The 22,309-nt window shown below is 44.6% G+C and overlaps 1 protein-coding gene across 3 annotated transcripts in view; it reads right to left on the bottom strand.

Moving 5' to 3' along the window:
* The window catches only part of TTLL8 (tubulin tyrosine ligase like 8), a 43,959-nt gene extending 22,847 nt beyond the window's left edge, over positions 1-21,112 (bottom strand). For 2 of the 3 annotated variants that reach the window (XM_081877895.1, XM_081877893.1), the window contains exons 1-9: positions 21,020-21,112; positions 18,016-18,132; positions 14,781-14,876; positions 11,870-11,961; positions 9,178-9,328; positions 7,934-8,001; positions 6,691-6,819; positions 2,457-2,571; positions 1,232-1,357 (exon numbers count right to left, since the gene is read on the bottom strand). In XM_081877895.1, coding sequence (XP_081734021.1) covers positions 1,232-1,357; positions 2,457-2,571; positions 6,691-6,819; positions 7,934-8,001; positions 9,178-9,328; positions 11,870-11,961; positions 14,781-14,876; positions 18,016-18,091 — 853 coding nt within the window. In that variant the 5' untranslated portion in view covers positions 18,092-18,132; positions 21,020-21,112. Of the gene's footprint in view, positions 1-1,231; positions 1,358-2,456; positions 2,572-6,690; positions 6,820-7,933; positions 8,002-9,177; positions 9,329-11,869; positions 11,962-14,780; positions 14,877-18,015; positions 18,133-20,933 lie in introns of all 3 variants that reach the window. The other variant, XM_081877894.1, reaches the window with a different exon arrangement.
* Positions 21,113-22,309: the final 1,197 nt, after the last annotated feature.

Below are 22,309 nucleotides of genomic sequence, written 5' to 3'. Positions count from 1 at the left end.
TGAAACTGTTCTTAACCTGAAGCACCACTTTAGCTAACAGGGCCTCCTGCTGCCGCCACACCGCCAGAGCACGATTTCTGTTCTCATCCTGAAGCACAGTTCTTAACCTGAAGCACTATTTCTGGGTTAGCAGAGTCTGTAACCTGAAGCAAATGCAACCTGAAGCGTATGTAACCCAAGGTACCACTGTACTATAAAATAAATAAGACAGTATTGTACGTGATAAAAATTAAAAAAAAAAAAAAATTCTTACGTGCACTGATGATAGCCATTGTTTGGATGGGGGGCTTTTATCCATTTCTGCAGTCACACAATCAGCCAGTACCTGAACTGGGTTCCACACAGCCACAAAAACGGAGTCACAAGCCACAGTCACAAGTCTGTCCCATAAACGCAAAAACAAACAAAAGCGAAAACAAAAGCTCCAAATATCACCTCTGTGTTGTGTGGGTGCTCAGGACTCAACAGCTGACAGACCCAACAGGAAGCCTCTGATTAGCAGTGGAGGGGCTCAATTTACAAATGGAACACTATCATCAGGAAGCGAAACATGTTCTTATTCCAAGGCAAAGTTCACAAACCAAAACACCTACTTCTAGGTTTGCAGTGTTCTTGATCTAAGTTGTTCATAAACTAAGCTGTTCTTTAACCAAGCTACCACTGTATCTTAGAACTGAGAGCAACAAGCAATCGGCTGTAGAATCGACACTGCATACACACTCAGTTATTCTGCTGAAATCGATAGTCTCAAAGTCGGGAGGGGCTATTGTTTGTATACGTGTAGCTTTCTCGTTTCAGCAGCCACAACTTTTGCAGCTGGAGTCAGTCAGGGTTCTGCCCTCCCAGGCCAGGTTAAGGAAAGGGCTGCAAGGCAAGGAACAGGCCTTCCAGGACTCGCAGCCAAGATGGTTAGCTATTGCATGACACAATGTCAGATAACCTCTCCACAAGCCAACCAGAATGAATGCACGATAAACTGTGGATGTCGGGAAACCTCTCTGCAAACTTTGTGCAAAGAAATCAGGATGAGTGCTCAATAAATAGGTCATCTGCAAACAACCTTAGTCTAAATCAAAATTTAAAATAAGAGCACACAAAAATACTGAATTAACTTTTTATCTTAGCTTGTCTATTAGCAATGGCTTTTGAAGGTTTTCCCTCCACTCGCCAACAATGTCAGATGAACATTTTTTTAAAAAATTGTAATATTAATACATCTACTAAACAATACCTTTAGTGGAAGTCTCATCTTCCTTATCAGCATTTTCTTTACTTAGCCTGTTACAGGTATCACCCGAAGTACGTAAATTGACAACCCATTTGATTATGGAAGATGCTGCTGTTTTCCTGAAGTCATCTGAAATAAATGACATATGATTTTGGACTTTGTCCCATTAAGCAAAACACAACTTAAATGGCAGAGCCCTGGGGAGTTTTGTAAGAATTTGGTGAGAGCATTACAAAGTCCACATAAATCCAGTAAACATTTTGCCACTTCCAGGCCCCCGCATGTGTCCCAACCTCAGCGCGGCAAGTAAATGACCACAGGGCAACTTTTAGTTCTGCAACTGCAAGTGTGTTCATGGACAGGGCCGGATTTAGGTTTGATGAGGCCCTACGCTACTGAAGGTAATGGGGTGCATTATATGTTCAGCTGTCCTTTGTCAACAACAAATTGTCGCTGTTTTTTTGTGTCGAATATATGCTATATGGTAATTTATGGACCTAATCGGTATCTAAAGCCATTTGAAAATAACAAATGGGAGCCTACGCAACACAAAACACTGTTGCTGTATGTAGGTTTTATTTTATTTGTTTTTTATCTTATATTTTGGAAATGTACATCCAGGGTTTTTTCCCTTTAATTTTTTGGGGGGCCCTCAAGAGAGTGGGGCCCTAAGCTATAGCTTGTTTAAAAGTAAAGGGACCCCTGACCTTTAGGTCCAGTCGCAGATGACTCTGGGGTTGTGGCATTCATCTTGCTTTATTGGCCGAGGGAGCCGGTGTACAGCTTCCGGGTCATGTGGCCAGCATGACTAAGCCACTTCTGGCGAACCAGAGCAGCGCACGGAAACACCGTTTACCTTCCCTCCGGAGCGGTACCTATTTATCTACTTGCACTGTGTGCTTTCGAACTGCTAGGTTGGCAGGAGCTGGCACAGAGCAACGGGAGCTCACCCCGTCACGGGGATTCGAACTGCCAACCTTCTGATTGGCAAGCCCTAGGCTCTGTGGTTTAGACCACTGAGCCACCCGCGCTTATTTATTTATTTAGCTAGCTTATACGTAAATCCAGCACTGCTCATGGATGGCCTGCATGAGTCACTGAACATGCCCCCTCAAAGGAAAATAACTGTGCATGCTTAAAAGTAAGAATATAAAACATTTCTGCCTATCGAGGCTAAAACCGTGCCACATTCCCAAGACGGAAAGGAAAGAAGTTTAAAGCAACTCACCAATAAAATCTAGTTTCTCGTCGTCCATGCAAATGCCGTAACACCGAGGGAAGAAAGCGTTTGGGTTGGCTGACACATACCATGGCAAATTCCTCATATGCAAACAAAGCCCAATCTTTAAATAAAACAAGGGTATTACCTGAGGTTGGTTGCTTTAACAGACACATGCAAGTCAAAAGAAAAAGGAAGGATTCTGTGATTCTAAGAAAACAATCTTGCCTCTCTCCAAATGTGTAAAAATGATATATGTTCTAAGTCTGCTTACGGAGTGAGCTCCCGTTGCTCTGTCCCAGCTCCTGCCAACCTAGCAGTTTGAAAGCACCCCAGCACAAGTAGATAAATACCGTATTTTTCTGTGTATAAGACGATGCTTTTTGCTTTTAAAAAAAGGCAACGATTGGGTGTTGTCTTATACATGGATAGTGAATGGAGAGGGGGGACGTGCGATTAATGGCAGCAGCAAGCAGAAGATTGGCAGCAGCGATTGGGCGGGTGATTGGGGGCTGCAGCAAGGTCTGCTGGCAATTGGCTGTGGCAATTGGGCAGACGATTGGCGGCTGTGGCAAGTGGGCGGGTGGACTGTTGGTGGCAGCGAGCAGGCAGACCATTGGCGGCTGCGGCGAGGTGTGCAATTGGCAGTGGCTGTGGCAAGCGATCGGCAGTGGCTGGCAGGCAGGTGAGAGATTGGCAGAAGCGACCTACCCCACCCCCCAAAAAACCCTAACAACTTGATTTCTTAATTTTGGGTTAAATAAAATAGGGGTCATCTTATACATGGGGGCGTCTTATGCACAGAAAAATACGGTCGGTACCACTGCAGCAGGAAGGTAAATGGCGTTTCCGTACGCTCTGGCTTCTGCCACGGTGTCCCATTGCACCAGAAGCGGTTAAGTCCTGCTGGCCACATGACCCGGAACACTGTCTGTGGACAAACGCCAACTCCCTCAGCCTGAAAGTAGAGATGAGCACTACACCCCATAGTTGAATTCAAGTGGACTTAACCATCCAGGGGTTCTTTACTTTTACCCTTTTTACTTTACTCTATCAGGTACTGTAGTTTTGCGGGCTGGAGATTCTTCTGCCTGCCTGCAATCCGCTGCAGTCTTTGGACACATGTATCCAGAGATCAGCCTTCATTTTTTAATTACCGTATTTTTTGCTCTATAAGACTCATTTTCTCCCTCCTAAAAAGTAAGGGGAAATGTGTGTGCATCTTATGGAGCAAATGCAGGCTACGCAGCTATCCCAGAAGCCAGAACAGCAAGAGGGATTGCTGCTTTCACTGTGCAGTGATCCCTCTTGCTGTTCTGGCTTCTGAGATTCAGAATAATTTTTTTCTTGTTTTCCTCCTCCAAAAACTAGGTGCGTCTTGTGGTCTGGTGCGTCTTATAGAGCGAAAAATACGGTACATTTTTACTCTGCTTTCTCCCAGAGGAGCTTGAATTATTATTATTATTATTATTATTATTATTATTATTATTAATTTGTACCCCGCCCATCTGGCTGGGTTTCCCCAGCCACTCTGGGCGGCTTCCATAAAAACCGAAAATACATTAAAATATCACAGATTAAAAACGTCCCTGAACAGGGCTGCCTTAAGATGACTTCTGAATGTCAGATAGTGATTTATCGCTTTGACATCTGATGGGAGGGCGTTCCACAGGGCAGGCACCACTACCGAGAAGGCCCTCTGCCTGGTTCCCTGTAGCTTTGCTTCTCACAATGAGGGAACCGCCAGAAGGCCCTCGGCGCTGGACCTCAGCGTCCGCGCAGAACGACGCTCCTTCAGGTATACTGGGCCGAGGCCATTTAGGGCTTTAAAGGTCAATACCAGCACTTTGAATTGTGCTCGGAAACGCATACGGTTCCCATTGAGGGAGTTTACATGACCAGACCTTCTGGGCTTCAGCAGTACTGTGGAAGCGGAGTCAGAAAAACACCCTGGCTGTTTTTGGTAGGTGGGAGCAGGGTCGTGACCCACCATGGCCCCTACCAACCATGCACTCAGCATGCATAGAAAATTGCCAGTCAGTCAAGTTTATTGCTTATAGCCAAAGGCTGCTGCAATGTATACAACGTCATTCAATAAAATATATACTAGTTTGATACAAAACTTAAAACATTTGTATTGTCAAAACATGACCTAATCTGCACAAAACTATAAAAACTCCTTAATATACAAATTAAAACATTAAACATTAAAATTTATAAGCTAAAATCACCACGGGGCCACTAATATATTAAAAGTAATGTTAAGTAATACGACAGACAATTATGTACAAGGTTTAGTGATAAAGATACAACTTGGTGTAAGGTAAAGGGACCCCTGACCATTAGGTCCAGTCGCGGACGATTCTGGGGTTGCGGCACTCATCTCGCTTTATTGGTCGAGGGAGCTAGCATACAGCCTCCGGGTCACATGGCCAGCATGACTAAGCTGCCTCTGGCGAACCTGAGCAGGGCACGGAAATGCCATTTACCTTCCCACTGGAGCGGTACCTGTTTATCTACTTGCACTTTGATGTTCTTTCGAACTGCTAGGTTGGCAGGAGCTGGGACAGAGCAACAGGAGCTCACCCCGTCGCAGGGATTCGAACCACCGAACTTCTGATTGGCAAGCCCTAGGCTCTGTGGTTCAATCCACAGCGCCACCCACATCCCTTACAACTTGGTGTAGATGGGATCAAATAAATTCAGCATTCATAGGAGCATTGCAGCATTTTGGTGAAAATTGCTGCCATTGGCGGGTTTTATCTGTGGACCGGAATGGAAATCAGTCAAGTGAATGCCATCAGTATTTGTAAGAGCCTTATGCATCATTGAAGTGGCCCGCAAGGTGATTTCTGATTTCCTAATGGGATGGAAGAGAGTTTGCCAGCAAAAAAGCACTTTGGCTCTGTTTTTCTCCTGTACAGCAGCATCCCTTCCATTCAGGAAACAGAGCTGTCCAGACCCAAAACATGGCGCGGTGATGCAATGGAAGGAATTAGACCAGGGGTCTGCAAACTATGGTCTGCGGGCCAGATCCGGCCCAATTGCCCTCGGGATCCAGCCTGCGGACATTCTGTGGGTTGGCGATTCTGTTTGTTATTTTTTTCCATTTATTTTTTTTCAGCGCTGCCATTTTGGGGGGCGCCATTTCCCCCCTTTCTCACACACACTTCCCACCTCCCTCCTCCTAGCTTCTCACCGCCCTGCTGTTATGTACTAAGCTTAGATCTGAGAACAATAGGCAAGTAGGAACCTAGAATGAAACAACTGATTGGCTTGCAGGAAAAGACCAATCAGGCTCCAGGAGGAAGTTAATCAACCTATTAGGCTGGTAGGATCGTAGAATGCAACAACTGATTGGCCTGCAAGAAAAGACCAATCAGGCTCCAGGAGGGAAGCAGAATCAGCCAATCAGACGGGACTCATTGTGTAAATAATGTATATAAAAGCCTGAGGTTTGGGGGGCAAGTCAATCACTGTTTTACAAGCTGCAATAAAGAGCATGAAATCACTACAGGACTCTGAGTATATTTCACCTGCGTAGTGGAGGAAGGGGCCTGGGCTGAGCTGGCTGAGCGCCATTTTGGGCAGCGCCTTTCCAGAGCCAGCCAGCCCTTTCAGGTTGCTCGTCCCTCCACCACCACCGACAGCCTCTGCCGCTCGCAGGTCTGGGGGACGGTGAACCAGCCCCCTCTAAAAAAAGTTTGCTGACCCCCGAATTAGACCAAGGCACTCGCCCATTTCAAAGGGCTGGTTAACAGTAGATGCCTTATGCATATAAAATTCTGCAAGGAAAAGGTTGCAAGCATTGGAGAAAATCAGGAAGCAGGTGGAAGCTGACAAGTGACAGCTTGCGCTCTGCAAAAACCTGGGTGGAACAATACAATCCTTCTCAACAAGATGAAAGCAGAGGTTCTCCCCAGTTGCTTTTTATCTTGTAAGTGGTATTGATCAGTAATAAGTGTAAGAAATCAAAGCTCACACAATTAGGATGTGTTCCCTTATCAATACCAATGCTGAGCTTTCTTTATTGGTGGGGGTGGTTTCTGACAAAATGGGTGGATTTTTTTTTTGAGTTCCTAAAATTCCAAAACAATGTGGAAGATGGAAAGCACCGATTCGGCTACAAGACTGCTTTCCTTGCACAGAAAATCCCACATGTTGCTTTCTTTACAGTTCTGATACCAGATGTCAGCCGCTGCTGTAATGGCAAGTTATCCTATCCACTATTTACACTACTTACTTTAGTTGTAAAGGAGCCAGTTCTTGCATAATGGTTCAGCATCTGATCAATGTGGAGATTATAGTAATCGACGGCATCCTTTTTTATCGTCCAGTAAAAGGTAGTTTCTTCATTTCTTACCAACCTAGACTGGCCCAAAGAAGACTGCATTATGATTCCACCGGGAAGCTCCTATCCTATTAACCCAATATTTATTTCATAAAAATTTATATGCCTCTTGATTGTTGATTCTTCAGCATGTAAACTGCCTTGTGAATGGTCATATACAAAGGCAGTGTACAAATTAAAAGTGAAATGAAAACGAAACGAAAAAGACAAAGGAGTAAAATTACCACAAAAAGTTACCACCAGAATCTCATCATCATCATCATTAATTAGTTATACCCCACCCATCTGGCTGGGTTTCCCCAGCCACTCTGGGTGGCCCCCAACAGAATATTTAAAAACACAATAAAGCATCAAACATTCAGATGTCTTCTAAAAGTCAGATAGTTGTTTATTTCCTTGACATGTGATGGGAGGGCATTCCACAGGGCGGGAGCCACTACCAAGAAGGTCCTCTGCCTGGTTCCCTGTAACCTCACTTCTCGCAGGAAGGGAACCGCCAAAAGGCCCTCGGAGCTGGACCTCAGTGTCTGGGCAGAATGATGGGGGTGGAGACGCTCCTTCAGATATACGTGGCCATCATGACTAAGCCGCTTCTGGCGAAACCAGAGCAGCACACAGAAACGCCGTTTACCTTCCCACCGGAGCGGTACCTATTTATCTACTTGCGCTTTGACGTGCTTTCGAACTGCTAGGTGGGCAGGAGCAGGGACCAAGCAACGGGAGCTCACCCCATCGTGGGGATTTGAACCGCCGACCTTCTGATCAGCAAGGCTCGGTGGTTTAACCCACAGCGCCAACCGCATCCCCCATGAGAGGACTGCCATTATGCAATTGGAAGGGAGGTGATTAAATGCTCCAGTCAACCCACCCAGACACAACCGTCCTTGCTACATCTCACATGGCTGTGGTGGCTTTGAAGGTTTGGGGGAACTGCAAAATCTTTCAGGGGGAGCCTGAAGGAGGCGGAACCTCAAAAACAGCCCAATGAGAACGAAGCTTGCTCCATGGCCAAAATATGTTGCCCAGCGGTGGAGAGGTGTGTGGAAAACTAGGGGAATGAAATCCAGAGCAGATCTTTCATATATATTTCACAAAGGTTGCTTCACCGGAACACTCATTACCTCTGTAACCTTACCATTATATCATGGATGTCATTTGAATTGGCAATCTGACCTTCCTCATCACGCAAAGTAGTTTTGCTTTCTTTTCAGAGAGCCGTGAAAAATAACAGAACAGGAATCATTAGTGTGTTGTTTTCAGACAAATCAAGGAGATTGCAGCAAATTAAACCGAGCAGGAACTCAGAGGAACTGAGTTCCCTTACCTTTTAAAAATTAACTAATTACCCAATTCCTGAGCCAAAATTCCACCTATATCTGTAATCAATAAAGTTGTGGCCATTTCTAATCCAGTTTATTAATCCCATTTTAGAGTGAGCAACTCATTCTGCTGAAAACGTTTGCTGACCCCTGCCTATATGGCAACCCATGTCAGAACTGGTGGTTTTTTGGCAGATTAAAAAAAAAATAGCACAAAAACTATTGGGTGGGGGGAGATTTTTAGTGTCCAGATTTTCACTTTTTGAAATATGGCAACCCTAGCTAGGCTTCCTTTCTCCTTGAACTGAGTGACTGACGAGCACGTAATTCTTCATCTCTGCGATAAAAATGAAGTTTTTCAAATTTGATGGGAAAAATAGTTACTACACTGCAGTGTTGAGGCAAACTGACTCCCAACATGTATTAAGCATGGGAGAGGTCTAGTTTCACAGTACAAAACTCATCTGAATTAAGAACGGAAATCCCTTTCTTTCCACAAACAGCATATCCATATATGTATGTCCTGTCTACTGGCTCTTTTTTCACCTGCGCGGATTTTAAACATTTCATGAGTGAGCCTCATGAATGTTTGTGAGCATTCTGTGACATCGCAGTAGCTAAAACAATAGCTGTGGGCAGTGCTTTTTTTCCTGGGGGGACAGAGGGGTACGCAGACCCCTAAACATTTTGTGAATCTAAGTTTGGCCTCATTGAGGGGGAGTATTTCAATATGAGTAGGAAAATGAGAGTACCCCTAAACTTTTTTTTTAATAGAAAAAAAAGCACTGGCTATGGGAAACTTGAAGAAAGGCAACTCTTGGCTGTGAGAAAGAAAGAAATATGAAAAAACAAGCATGCAAAGAATTCTCCCTTTCCCCATGATAATTAAGTTAAACCATTAAGAACTCCCAAGGTACCCACAATAACTTTTTTCCTAAAGGTCAAAGCAGGAAAATATAAACTTGCATGTTTATTTCTCATATTTTTATGCCAATTTCTGCACCGATAAAAAGCAGGAGGAAGTATTCGAAAGGGTTAATGACATTTGAAGGGCTCTTACCAGATTTGACAACGCGTTCAGCGTCATTCCCTTCCTCTTTGTGGTCCGGAATGTCGCCTTTAGCAGTGTGCTTTCTCTCTACCCAGCCTCTCTTCCTTAAAGCTGCACGGATTACCGGATAAGGTCCGCAGATTGTAAAAATTCTCTTTTCCTGAAATCACAGGCAAATGCCTTTCAGGCTCAGAGCAGACAAGATGGAGGAGATCTCTGATGGACAGTTCCCACAGTTTCATTTTTTAGCAATTTAGCATCCCTATACTTTTTTTTTAGCAATTTGGCATCCGCCTCCTTGGACAGCTGTTGGAGACCTCATTGCATAATACAGTGGTACCTCGGGTTACATACGCTTCAGGTTACAGATTCCGCTAAACCAGAAATAGTGCTTCAGGTTAAGAACTTTGTTTCAGGATGAGAACAGAAATCGTGCTCTGGCGGCGCAGCAGCAGCAGCAGGAGGCCCCATTAGCTAAAGTGGTGCTTCAGGTTAAGAACAGTTTCTGGTTAAGAACAGACCTCCAGAACGAATTAAGTACTTAACATGAGGTACCACTGTACTTAACTGTCCTGCTTTTCCCAGGACACCCCCGAATTACAGAAGCCATCTCAGCTTATGATTCGATCCCAGAATGTTCCGTTTTCCCCCTCCAGCAACCAAGAAGAGTCTTTCATGAGTCAGTGAGATGTTGGCAATGCCACTGGAAACCATTTTCTAGGGCTCCTCTGTGCAGCAGTGTTGAGAGGCCATCGTTGCAATTGCCCACAACGGAGCAACAATACATCAGCCCAGGGCATTGTGGGCAGTGACAACGAAAACTCCCCCTCAGAGCAGCAGCATAATAAAGCCCCCTGAAACCTGGAGCCAAGCTTGCCTACACAGCTACTTTAAATGTCAGCAAAGTAGCACTGGTTAGCCTCTTCTCCCCTTGTTATTCCCTAGTCTAAAAGCTACCCACAAATTGAAATTCACTCTGAAGTGGGAACATTTAAGTACCTAGATGATTTCCTCCTTCAGGTCCAAATGTCACTTCAGGGTATGGGGAGGGGGGCAATGTAAACCAGGAGAGTGGTATTTGAAGAAAGGATCTCATTCACTTCACCAGCAGCCCTTCCTATTTCTCAAAAGAGCCATGTTTTGAATCGGGGCTGCGAATTAGTCATACCTCGGGATTAATATGCTTCAGGTTAAGCATTTTCAGGTTGCACTCCGCAGCGACCCGGAAGTAATGGAATGCGTTACTTCCGGGTTTCGTCGCTCAAAATGACATCACGCGCATATGCGGAAGCGGCGAAACACGACCCGCGCACGCACAGACATGTAGTCACGTGTTACGTTCGCTTCAGGATGTGAACGGGGCTCCAGAACAGATCCTGTTCGCATCCAGAGGTACCACTGTACATCAAAAGGTGCGAGGAAAATCCCATGATGCAATCCTATGGATGCTATATTATCCTTTGAGCAGGAGTTGCACGTGTAACAGAGATCTTTCTCTCTTTGTCAGCTGTAGAAAGGGAAGAGCCTCATGTTTTCAAATGTTTGGCAATAGCAGGAATGCCAGGCCCTGAAGCTTTTCTGTACTGTAGCCATCGGTGCAAGTACAGTGGTACCTCGGAAGTCAAACAGAATCCGTTCCGGAAGTCTGTTTGACTTCCAAATCGTTCGTGAACCAAGGTGCATCTTCCGATTGGCTGCAGGAAGCTCCTGCAGCCAATCGGAAGCCGCGGTAGCCCCATCAGACATTCGGGTTCCAAAGAACATTAGCAAACTGGAACAAACTTTGAAACTTTTTCTTGACTCTCAGAGACAGGGAGGTTATGTCTCCAGACGTAAACTGAAAAATTGGGAAATATTTGTTATTTGCAAACTGCTGCTATGTGTGCTTTTGAGTTTCAAGCAATTGATTTTTTTAGAATCTTCCTCTTGTTTTGTTTGTTGGATGCATTCCACTTTCTTCCTCTTTCAGAATCCATGGTACCATATTTATTGAAGCAAATTTGTTATACGCATGTGTCAGGGGTTCAGGAGCAGAGGCAAAGCAGAGTGAGCAAATCGAAAGTGAGGAGGAGGAGTACGAAGGGGGAGCAGGCAGTGACAGTGGGCAGAGTCAATCCACAAGCCTCTCTAGCGAATCGGAGGACTCACAGAAGGGAGCACCGATGGCCAGAGCGAGGGGGGTTCCAGGGGGGAAGCCCCAGGAGGGAGGGGCCAGCGGGGAGTCCCTGAGCAGCAGTTGGAAATCAGGACCAGCTTCTCCACCAGAGCGCAGTGGGGAGGGGGAGTCCCAGGAGTCGGGACCAGTGTTCTCATCTCCAGCGGGAGGAGAGGAGTCAGGCTTGGCAACGCCCACATCAGGGAGCGGGGAAACGGTCAGAAGGAAAGTTACCGGCTGGGCGCGCGCGCCAAGTTCAAATGCACAGGAGAGCGGCACAGCAGGGAGTCCTGACAGGGAGCCAGGTCCTAAAGCCCGCCGAAAGGAAGGGCGAGACTCAAAGCCGGTCTAGCGTCAAGACGTGGGTCTGCGCGCCCAGAGCTTGGAAATGGAAACTAAACTTCAATAAAGACTTTTGTATATGACATCCACTGGGCGCTGGTCCTCTGTGAGCTGGGACCTAGCGGCAGGCCTGACAGCATGCTAATAATACAGTACAACCAATAAATACTTTGGATAAAAAAAACTATTTCTAGTCACATATACCCTGATGGCCTTCTCTGTTAAAAATCTTGCAAGTTTGTATTTGTCTATTTTGGGGGGAGGAGGCAACTCTTCCACAGTCCTCGGGGTCAGCTCTAAAAGTATAAAGAAAATATCACATTACCAAAATAAACAAGAAAAATACAGAATTGGTTATTCAGTCAATACAAAGCTTCTTTTGTAGATCCCATTCACATACACCTTTGCCATTTATTTATTTTTTAAAAATAATATTTATTACTTTTAAAGCTTACAAATAAGAAAAGGGGAAAAAGACAAAAGAACAAAAAAGAACAAAAAAGAGAAAAAACAATACAATACATAAACAATACAAAACACAACCTTAACAAGTTAAACTAACACACCTTTGCCATTTATAAGCTGTGCTGACACAAGAGAGAGCTAAAAATTAATCCCAGGATGAATAGAATTTCAGCATCAAGTTATTATTATTTTTTTTATCCCTTTCCCCTTTTTTACATATGTATCATCAATACTTCCATAAAAATATATCAAGGTGGTATGCCACATTGAAGAACAAAATCAGCAAAAAGCATTCAGAAAAACCGAAATCCAGGTTTGGGGCAAGTGCTCTTTGGTGGTTGAGCCCCAGCAGAAAATTAAAATCACAAAATATGCAGCAAAGTAAAGAGTGGAAATCTAGGTTATGAAACCTTTAAAATATGCCCTTTTTGAAAGAACTTTGTTGTTGTTGTTTTAGTCGTTTAGTCGTGTCCAACTCTTTGTGACCCCATGGACCAGAGCACACCAGGCCTGTCTTCCACTCCCTCCCACAGTTTAGTCAAACTCATGCTGGTAGCTTCAAGAAAACTGTCCAACCATCTCGTCCTCTGTCGTCCCCTTCTCCTTGTGCCCTCAATCTTTCCCAACATCAGGGTCTTTTCCAGGAAGTCTTCTCTTCTCATGAGGTGGCCAAAGTATTGGAGTCTCAGCTTCAGGATCTGTCCTTCCAGTGAGCACTCAGGGCTGATTTCCTTCAGAATCTTTTGATCTTCTTGCAGTCCATGGGACTCTCAAGAGTCTCCTCCAGCACCATAATTCAAAAGCATCAATTCTTCGGTGATCAGCCTTCTTTATGGTCCAGCTCTGGTCCATGGGGTCACGAAGAGTCGGACACGACTAAACGACTAAACAACAACAACAAAGTTCCTTCAAAAAGTTTCCCTCTTCCCCTAGCATAGAAAAAAAAGACCACACATTTGGTGAGCTAAAAATGGTGTACTTACAAACTCTCCAAATGTTCGATTCATGTGTTTTCAATACATCAGTCAGAAAACACAGGCAATAAAATTTAGTTAAAGTGGTGGTAAGTTCCTAAATTATTGGTACAGGAATACAATAAAGAGTTGTTAGAGCTGTGTGGTCTGAATTTGGAGCAACCAGCTCCAACCTCTTTAGACGCTGAGCTTCACAGGTAAATGGAAGGGAAACAAAGGCTTAATTACCTTCCTTCCACAGTGACCTAGCAAAGCCTGGCAGGACAGCTTTCTCTATGGCATTAACCCCTTCATGCATTACTTAGACTTAAGCATGTTGGTTATATGAGGCTGGTTATCCCACACCAGGTGCTGATGCCACCAGACTAAGGTTACCAGACTTTTTTTTTCAATGAATCCGGGGACACTTTTCAACTTCCTACTAAATAGATGGATTTTGTCAGGGGACTGATTTGTAAATCCAGGGACTGTCCCCAGGAAACAGGGACATCTGGTAACCTTACACCACACATATCGTAAAAATGCCATAGCTGAAGAAACGTACATCAGCACTGAAAACACACTCACGTTTTAAGAGGGAAGAACATCAAATTAAATAAAATCAAACTAGAGTTTTGAACACTGTGTAAATGCCACTGTAACACACAGCCAGATTATTACAACACTCAACCCATTTATTCTGCAGTAAAGTTAGCCAAATGTAATGGCAAAGAGCCTTTTAAGGGCTTGCTCTTAAAACTCTGCCCACATATACTCTTAAGTCTCTGCCCACACTGAATGAGGCTTTATTGAGATATTTTCCCTCTTATTACATGCCTTTACAATGAGGAACATTCCATGTGAGCAGAAGCTGAACCAGGAGTTGACGCCAAGATCATTTAGAGGATTATCATCCTTAATTAACAGTCTTTGCGCATGTAGACAAGAAATGCACACACCAGTTATTTCAGCTGCACCTCCAAGCTAACATCCTGGAGCCAGTGTGCACTAACCGTGAACTTTGGCTTTGACTTTAATAACAGAATCACTCTCGAGGTTCTAGGCCCCTGCCCACAATGGGAGATTTCTTCATAGATCATGCAAGCTGAAATAATTTTAGATTTTTCCATTTACCCTTCCAGCAAGGTGTGGAACAGTGGCGAGATGTTATCCGCATGCCACACCTACCCAACAGTTGCTTTGTTTCAGGAAAGTCGAGAATCACTATTGAAGGCTGTAACCTTATGTATACTAACTTGCTAAGAAGCCCCATTGAATTCAACGTGTTTTACTTTGTGGAGCAGGGAAGCCAACTTGCCCTACACATTGAGGGGGCCTGGCATCACCAGCACTCTCCCAGTGGCAGCAAGCTGGGGAATGGGTCAGTGGTGGGGAGCACAGAGACTGAAAATCACCGTCTTCGCCTCCCGCCCCAACTGGCCCCACTTGGCGAGTCAGCCAGTGGTGAGGGTTAGTGGCCCCCTCATTATTGGGGGGCCCTTGGCCCCCTGCCCAGAAATATTGAGTGGGCTGAAGCCCCTTCCACCCCCTATAATTGGCGCCCCTGTCCAATTTTCCTTCAAATACCCATATTATTTTTGTTTGGATTTCCTGTCAGAATACACTCAAAGCACGAATCAACCTTTCTGACCCAACTCCCCATACATTTCTTGAACACAAAGTTGCTGGAGACATACCAGGAAACAGTCCCTGGTGGCACGAAACTACAGGAAGGCATTTGTCTAAAGCGATTTTCAGGAATTTTTGAGATGGGAGTTCAGGCTTTGCCAATCCTGTTAGAGGGACAATAAGAACAGAATAACAAGAAACCTGAGAAACAATCCATGAGGTAGCTAGAGCAGTGTTTTATTTATGCGACATAATAATACTGCGTTAATTTATGCCTGCACCACTGAACATGGGATCTTTTACAGTAGCCCATCGGTAAGATTCCTCCTAACAAACAGAAAGAATGCACTACCAGGAAGTAAGATGACTTAAGATCAGAAACCAACAGACACAGCTGCACCTTCAACAAAGACTACAGTTTTTAAAGAACTCTGGGTATCTTCCTAAAATCTTTAACACATGTTACATGAGATGCGCATCTAAATGTGCTTTTAAAGGTACAGACTGTTTGGGGACTCAGCAGTGCTGAAAGGGGCATTTCAGTGATTCTGGGTGGCACAAACAAGGGCAAAATTTGAGGTGAACAGTAATTGCAAAATTTGAGGTGAACAGTAATTGCATTATTACCAGGACTGCTGGTAAATGCCACATTTTTACCATATATATATATATATATATATATATATATATATATAGTGGTGCCCCGCAAGACGAACGCCTCGGAAGACGAAAAACTCGCTAGACGAAGGAGTTTTTCGTTTTCTTAGCCGCTTTGCAAGACGCATCTCCCTATGGGCTTGCTTCGCAAAACGAAGCTTGCCCCACAAGCTCCGGGGATAGCGGAGAAGCGCAGCGCGTCTTCCCCCCTGTCCCCGGACCTCTTTTGAAGCAAGGGGCAGCGGGGAGAAGATCGCTTCTCCCCGTTGCCAGCCCCGCAATCTCCGGGGACAGAGGGGAAGGCGCGTGCCTTCCCCTCTGTCCCCGGACGGTCTCCATAGGAACGCATTGGTTGATTTTCAATGCATTCCTATGGGAAACCGTGCTTCGCAAGACAAAAAACTCGCAAGAAGAAAAAACTTGCGGAACGAATTAATTTCGTCTTGCGAGGCACCACTCTGTGTGTGTGTGTGTGTGTGTGTGTGTGTGTGTGTGTGTATAAAAGCAAACAAACCTAAAACTACAGAGGACAGGCCTATTACCCTCCCTCTGATATGGCTTCATATTGCCAGGGTGATAATGTCTGAAGCCAAGTCAGAGTGAGGGTGATGCTTTGTGCCCTTACTTCGGAGTTTTGTGGGTGATAATAACAACACAATGGCCTTCTGGTTTTGAAACTGGTGCCCAGGAGCAGCAGCTGGGAGCAAGATGACAAAGTTGTGCATCATGTAGTTTCATGCGTCAGAGAACCAGTTTCGACTGTGGTTCTCTGTTGAGCATACATGATTAATGTAAGAACATAAGATTTCCTTTACATGAAACTGTAATATCTCATCCATGCATCCTATTTCCATCAGTGGGCAGCCACTCGCTCACTCAGATGTGCTCTTATGAAGGGGGCGAAATCCTATGCATACTTACCACATAACACCGGTCTTGAAAGACCTACATTGGCTCCCAGTACGTTTCTGAGCACAATTCAAAGTGTTGGTGCTGACCTTTAAAGCCCTAAATGGCCTAGGCCCAGTATACCTGAAGGAGCATCTCCACCCCCATCGTTCTAGCTGGACACTAAGGTCCAGCGCCAAGGGCCTTCTGGCGGTTCCCTCACTGCAAGAAGCCAAGTTACAGGGAACCAGGCAGAGGGCCTTCTTGGTAGTGGCACCCGCCCTGTGGAACGCCCTCCCACCAGATGTCAAAGAGAAAAAACAACTGCCAGACTTTTAGAAGACATCTGACAGCAGCCCTGTTTAGGGAAGTTTTTACAGTGGTGCCCCACAAGACAAACGCCTCGCAAGACAGAAAACCCGCTAGACGAAAGGGTTTTCCATTTTGGAGGCGCTTCGCAAAACGAATTTCCCTATGGGCTTGCTTCGCAAGACGAAAATGTCTTGCGAGTTCCTGCGGGTTTTTCCCCCTTTTCCCCCCCTTTTCCTAAGCCACTAATCAGCTGATCCGCTGATAAGCCGCTTAACAGCTGATCGCTAAAAGCTGCTAAACCGCTAATAGCGCTAATCCGCTAAGCTGTCAATGGGCTTGCTTCGCAAGACGAAAAAAACGCTATATGAAGAGTCTCACGGAACAGATTAATTTCGTCTTGCGAGGCACCACTGTAATGTTTGATGCATTACTGTATTTTATTATTTTGTTGGAAGCCACCCAGAGTGGCTGGGGAAGCCCAGCCAGATGGTGGGGAATAAATATTATTATTATTATTATTATTATTATTATTATTATTATTATTATTATTCCTTTCTCCTTCTGTGATGGAACTCCTATTTGGGGACTTCCCTGGCTTTTTTTCTGGCCCATGTAGGACCAGTCTGGATAGCTAGCCTTGGTGAAGACTTGACATTTTTATCCCCCAAAAAGTTTTTGATTTGAGTTTCCACTGAAAGGAGTCTGCATCTTAATGTATTAATGTATTTATGTTGTATTTTAATCTTATTTTTAAAGTAGTATTTTGATCAATTGTTTTATATCGGGTGTTAGCTGCCCTGAGCCCGGTCTTGGCTGGGGTGGGCGGGGTATAAATATAAAAAATATAAAAATTATTATTATTATTATTATTATTATTATTATTATTATTATTACCTGGGAGTACAGGAGTCAGCAAAACTTACTTTGGAGTAAACATGCATAGATTTGGGCTCCCAGATCACCTCTGTGGAAACCCATTTCACAGGAAATTGGGACATAAAACTTTCTTGATTTACTATTAAATTAAAAACTATATATATATATAGGTCAACAGAATTGACTTGAGTTTGAATCTGGAAGACCATGTTTCCTAATGCTTCTGGCTCACAAACTCACTGGATGACCTTGGGCAAGTCCTGATCTCAGGTTGCCACAATGGATAGCAAGAACCCAGCAGTGGAAGAGCATCAGTGGCTACCATAGATGGGAAAGGAATCAGATTTGTATTGGTGCTTATGAATTGTTACCGCAACGAAGCAGTGTATAAGGACATGTCACCGTATTTGGGGGTCATCTCTAAAAATATTAATTTGGAGCACTTTGATCCATCGATACCCTAGCTATGTAAAGGAGATCTTGAAATCCGTTTTTTTACTTGCTAACTTAAAATCATTTTTTTTTGCTGTAACTAGTAAGACAAAACAAAAATGATTTGCAAACACTAACGATTTTCTCCTTCATGTTTTGCCTCTTCGTTTATAGCTACCAGGAACGATTTTCTTTCTATATGAAGCCGGTTCATCCTGTCATTGTTGCTCCGCTGCTTTGCAGTAATCCTGCAAACTGAGAAAGATTGAATAACTGAAACTCTGCTTCCAGTGAAAGGTGCAGAGAGGCTACACATACAGCCAAATATTTAAAAATGCACTTTATGATAGGTAGATTGTTATTACAGTGGTACCTCAGGTTACAGACGCTTCAGGTTATAGACGCTTCAGGTTACAGACTCCGCTAACCCAGAAATATTACCTCGGGTTAAGAACTTTGCTTCAGGATGAGGCAGCATCGTGGCAGCAGCGGGAGGCCCCATTAGCCAAAGTGGTAGGTAAAGGGACCCCTGACCATTAGGTCCAGTCGTGACCGACTCTGGGGTTGCGGCACTCATCTTGCTTTATTGGCCAAGGGAGCCGGCGTACAGCTTCCACAGTCATGTGGCCAGCATGACTAAGCCGCTTCTGGCAAACCAGAGCAGCGCACGGAAACGCTGTTTACCTTCCCGCCGGAGCGGTACCTATTTATCTACTTTCACTTCGTGCTTTCAAATTGCTAAGTTGGCAGGAGCAGGGACCGAGCACGGGAGCTCACCCCGTCGCAGGGATTCGAACCGCCGACCTTCTGATCAGCAAGTCCTAGGCTCTGTGGTTTAACCCACAGCACCACCCGCATTCCTTATATTTATATTACTGCTGCTTTAAAAGAGACCGTACTTTCCTTGAAAGAAGTCATACTTCTTTTTTGCTAAGCCTTCTTAACAGAATTCAGAAAACACATCTGGGCAGCCCAGTGCTATGCTTGCTTATTTTAAATCACTTCCCAGGTAAAGGTGCATGGGAGCCCAGTTTTACTAACTCCTTTGGAAATCAGGGGGACATTTCTGAATAGACATGGACTGAGCTGGGCTCCAAGCACAGCAGCGCCACAACCACTTTTGCCATGAACTCAGAATCCTGTGATTTTGACCATGAAATCCCAATACAGTGGTACCTCGGGTATATACGCTTCAGGTTACATATGCTTCAGGTTACAGACTCCGCTAACCCAGAAATATTACCTCAGGTTAAGAACTTTGCTTCAGGATGAGAACAGAAATTGTGCTCCAGCGGCGCGGCAGCAGTAGGAGGCCCCATAGGCTAAAGTGGTGCTTCAGGCTAAGAATAGTTTCAGGTTAAGAATGGACCTCCGGAACGAATTAAGTACTTAACCTGAGGTACCACTGTACACCAATGTGAATGTAGCAAAATGCAGAGTTTCCTTTTCAGTGAAAACTCCACATTAAAGTTGTGTTCTGTTCAGTACTTAATTCTTGTAAGGGCCGTCTCATTACACTTTGTGTGAAGGACGAAGTAGCGTGTTCCCACCCACCTACCTACTTCAGCTTCATAATCCTACTTCAGTTCTGACTACAAGACAGGATATTCTCCAGCACACTTGAGGGCAGTAGGAAAGTTTACAGGGTGTGGGCAAGGTATCTTGCCGCCTGAGGCAGCTACCTCACATTTCCTAATGGTAGAGCTGGCCCTGTCCAGAGTTCAGATCTATCCCCTCAGCCTTAAAACCCTTCCCTTCAATCCCAGATGTGTTGAAGCTGGTTTGTGATTTCTTATAGTTATACAAAACCCGTGAAAGCCAAGGATGTCCCAGCCATGTTTTACTGATCCTGCCATTTCTCAAGCTCTTCCAGCTTATCCTTAGCTGTGTTCTCTCTTCAAAGGAAAGCAGTTTTTCTTTCTACCTCCTATTTTCTCTCTGCTACTATCATTTCTTTGGGGTGCACAGAGGTAAGCTATTATTGTTTCATTGGGGCTACAGTTGAGTTTAGGAATAGAAAATAGGTTCCAGGGCATAATTCAGACAACCAGCTTGGGTAGCATCTCATGTCTGGTTTTTATAACATGCCAAATTATGACAATCCATTGAAACCTGGCTGTAATAGCAGCAATATCACTGATAGATGCTATAAATGATAAGCTATCATGTGCCAGTTACAGTTATGAGAGAAACGTGATATAAATCCATCACTGCTTTTAAATTAAACTTGTTTTCATCTTCTCAGCCAAACTAGGTAAAGGACCCCTGACAGTTAAGTCCAGTCACGAACGACTCTGGGATTGTGGCTCTCATCTCGCTTTACAGGCCGAGGGAGCCGGCGTTTGTCCTCTCCGCAGACAGTTTTTCCGGGCCATGTGGCCAGCATGACGTTGCGTTCTGGCACAACGAACACCGACACCAGAGCAGCGCATGGAAACACTATTTATCTTCCTGCCGGAGCGGTACCTATTAATCTACCTGCACTTTTTGGCGTGCTTTTGAACTGCTAGGTTGGCAGAAGCTGGGACCGAGCAATGGGAGCTCACCCCGTCGTGGGGATTCGAACCGCTGACCTTTTGATCGGCAAGCCCAAGGCTCAGTGGTTTAGACCACAGCGCCACCCACATCCCTGCAGCCAAACTAGGGCACCCCTCTAAAGACCATACGCTAGACTTAGCCTCTGTGAAGAAAGCAAATCTCAAATAGGAAATGCTAGCATGGCTCATGGCAGCATGGCTCATGGGAATCTGCCATCATTACTCTCAGTGAAATTCTTCTTTCATAATTACATGTTCCCTATTCAGTCGCTTCCAGTCCAACATCTCCTTGTAGAATGAACAGGGACACAAAGTGAACAGAGCAAATAATGCTTTCTGCTGTCACTGCAAAAAGAAGAAGCCGCTGTGTTTATGTTCCAACAAACCACTTCTGTGGATTGATGTGGGAGGTCAGCTTCTCCCAAATCATTCCATAAAGGACTTTAAGACATATCACAGGTCTATGTAGTCAATTATTTGATCCTCCTGCTCTCCGCGTCCAATATATATGTATTATACCTGGACATCTCAAAAATGAAGTTATTGGCTTTAAAAGGACAATGATGGCATCCTTGACCGTATCCCCTTCCAAATGCTAATCTTACCCTCCAGGGAACAGCAAAGCTCCTCTACTTGGTGACACTGGAGGTTCCTCGCTTAGTCCTTTTCCCTCACTAAGAGTTATCCATACTCTCTCCCTAACTACCATTGTGACCTTTGCAGGTAGGCAACCCTGTGCATTCTGGGTGGAGGAGCTGTAGCTAAAGCAAGCTTTTCTGTGGTAGGGCTACCACCCAATGTTTAAAAACTTAATAGACTTTTTCTTTACTTTTTATAGTTACTAAGATTTGTTTAAGCCCCCTTGATAGTCACTGGAAATATTTAGTTGCAGATTTTGAGATGATTCTTGGCAAATGAAGACTGGGACCATAGCACAGGGGTTCCAAAGTGGGAGACAGTTCCTAGTTTGAACACGTCTTTGTGAGAAGACCTAATCTTGGCCTTCTGAGTTACGATTTGATTGTGCAAGAAACCTTCGTTTTCCTTTTTGAATGTTCCAGTTCAGCATTCAGTGTTTGTTTACCAGGGACTTGTAAGAACATTACTCTGGGGCTACTTGAATACACTCACAACTTTTTGAAATGATGTAAAAACTTAATTTTACTCATGCAGGCATTTGCCTCAAACTCGCTCTTACCGGGGTTTTTTATTATATTTTAATGGCTGTATTTTAGTGTTCTCTGCTTTTAGCTTGTAGATGATTTTTAGAAATAAATACAATTCACAAATTATTACTGGGGAGCACAGAGAATTATTTGCCAAATCCCAGAATTCTCATTCTTTGATATATACTTTAGAGCCCAAGTATTCTGTGTCTCTGTAGCATTTCTAAACCTCCATGATAAAGGTAAAGGGACCCCTGACCATTAGGTCCAGTCGTGACCGACTCTGGGGTTGCGGCACTCATCTCGCTTTATTGGCCGAGGGAGCCGGCGTACAGCTTCCGGGTCATGTGGCCAGCATGACTAAGCCAATTCTGGCAAACCAGAGCAGCGCACAGAAACGCCGTTTACCTTCCCAACGGAGTGGTACCTATTTATCTACTTGCACTTTGACGTGCTTTCGAACTGCTAGGTGGGCAGGAGCTGGGACTGAACAACGGGAGCTCACCCCGTCGCGGGGATTTGAACCGCCGACCTTCTGATCAGCAAGTCCTAGGCTCTGTAGTTTAACCCACAGCGCCACCCGCGTGCCTAAACCTCCATGATATTCTGGCATAAAACAAAGGAGCAGTACTCAGAGCAGATAAGAGAAAGGGCTATGCAAATAGTAGCAGACTTAGTTCTCAGGCTCCCACTGAAAACTGTAGTACAAAAGTAAACCAGCTGCAATTT

The sequence above is a fragment of the Podarcis erhardii genome, assembly GCF_964252035.2.
Source record: "Podarcis erhardii genome assembly, chromosome: 10".
Classification (NCBI taxonomy): domain Eukaryota; kingdom Metazoa; phylum Chordata; class Lepidosauria; order Squamata; family Lacertidae; genus Podarcis; species Podarcis erhardii.
This window is presented reverse-complemented; position numbering and strand designations above follow the sequence as displayed.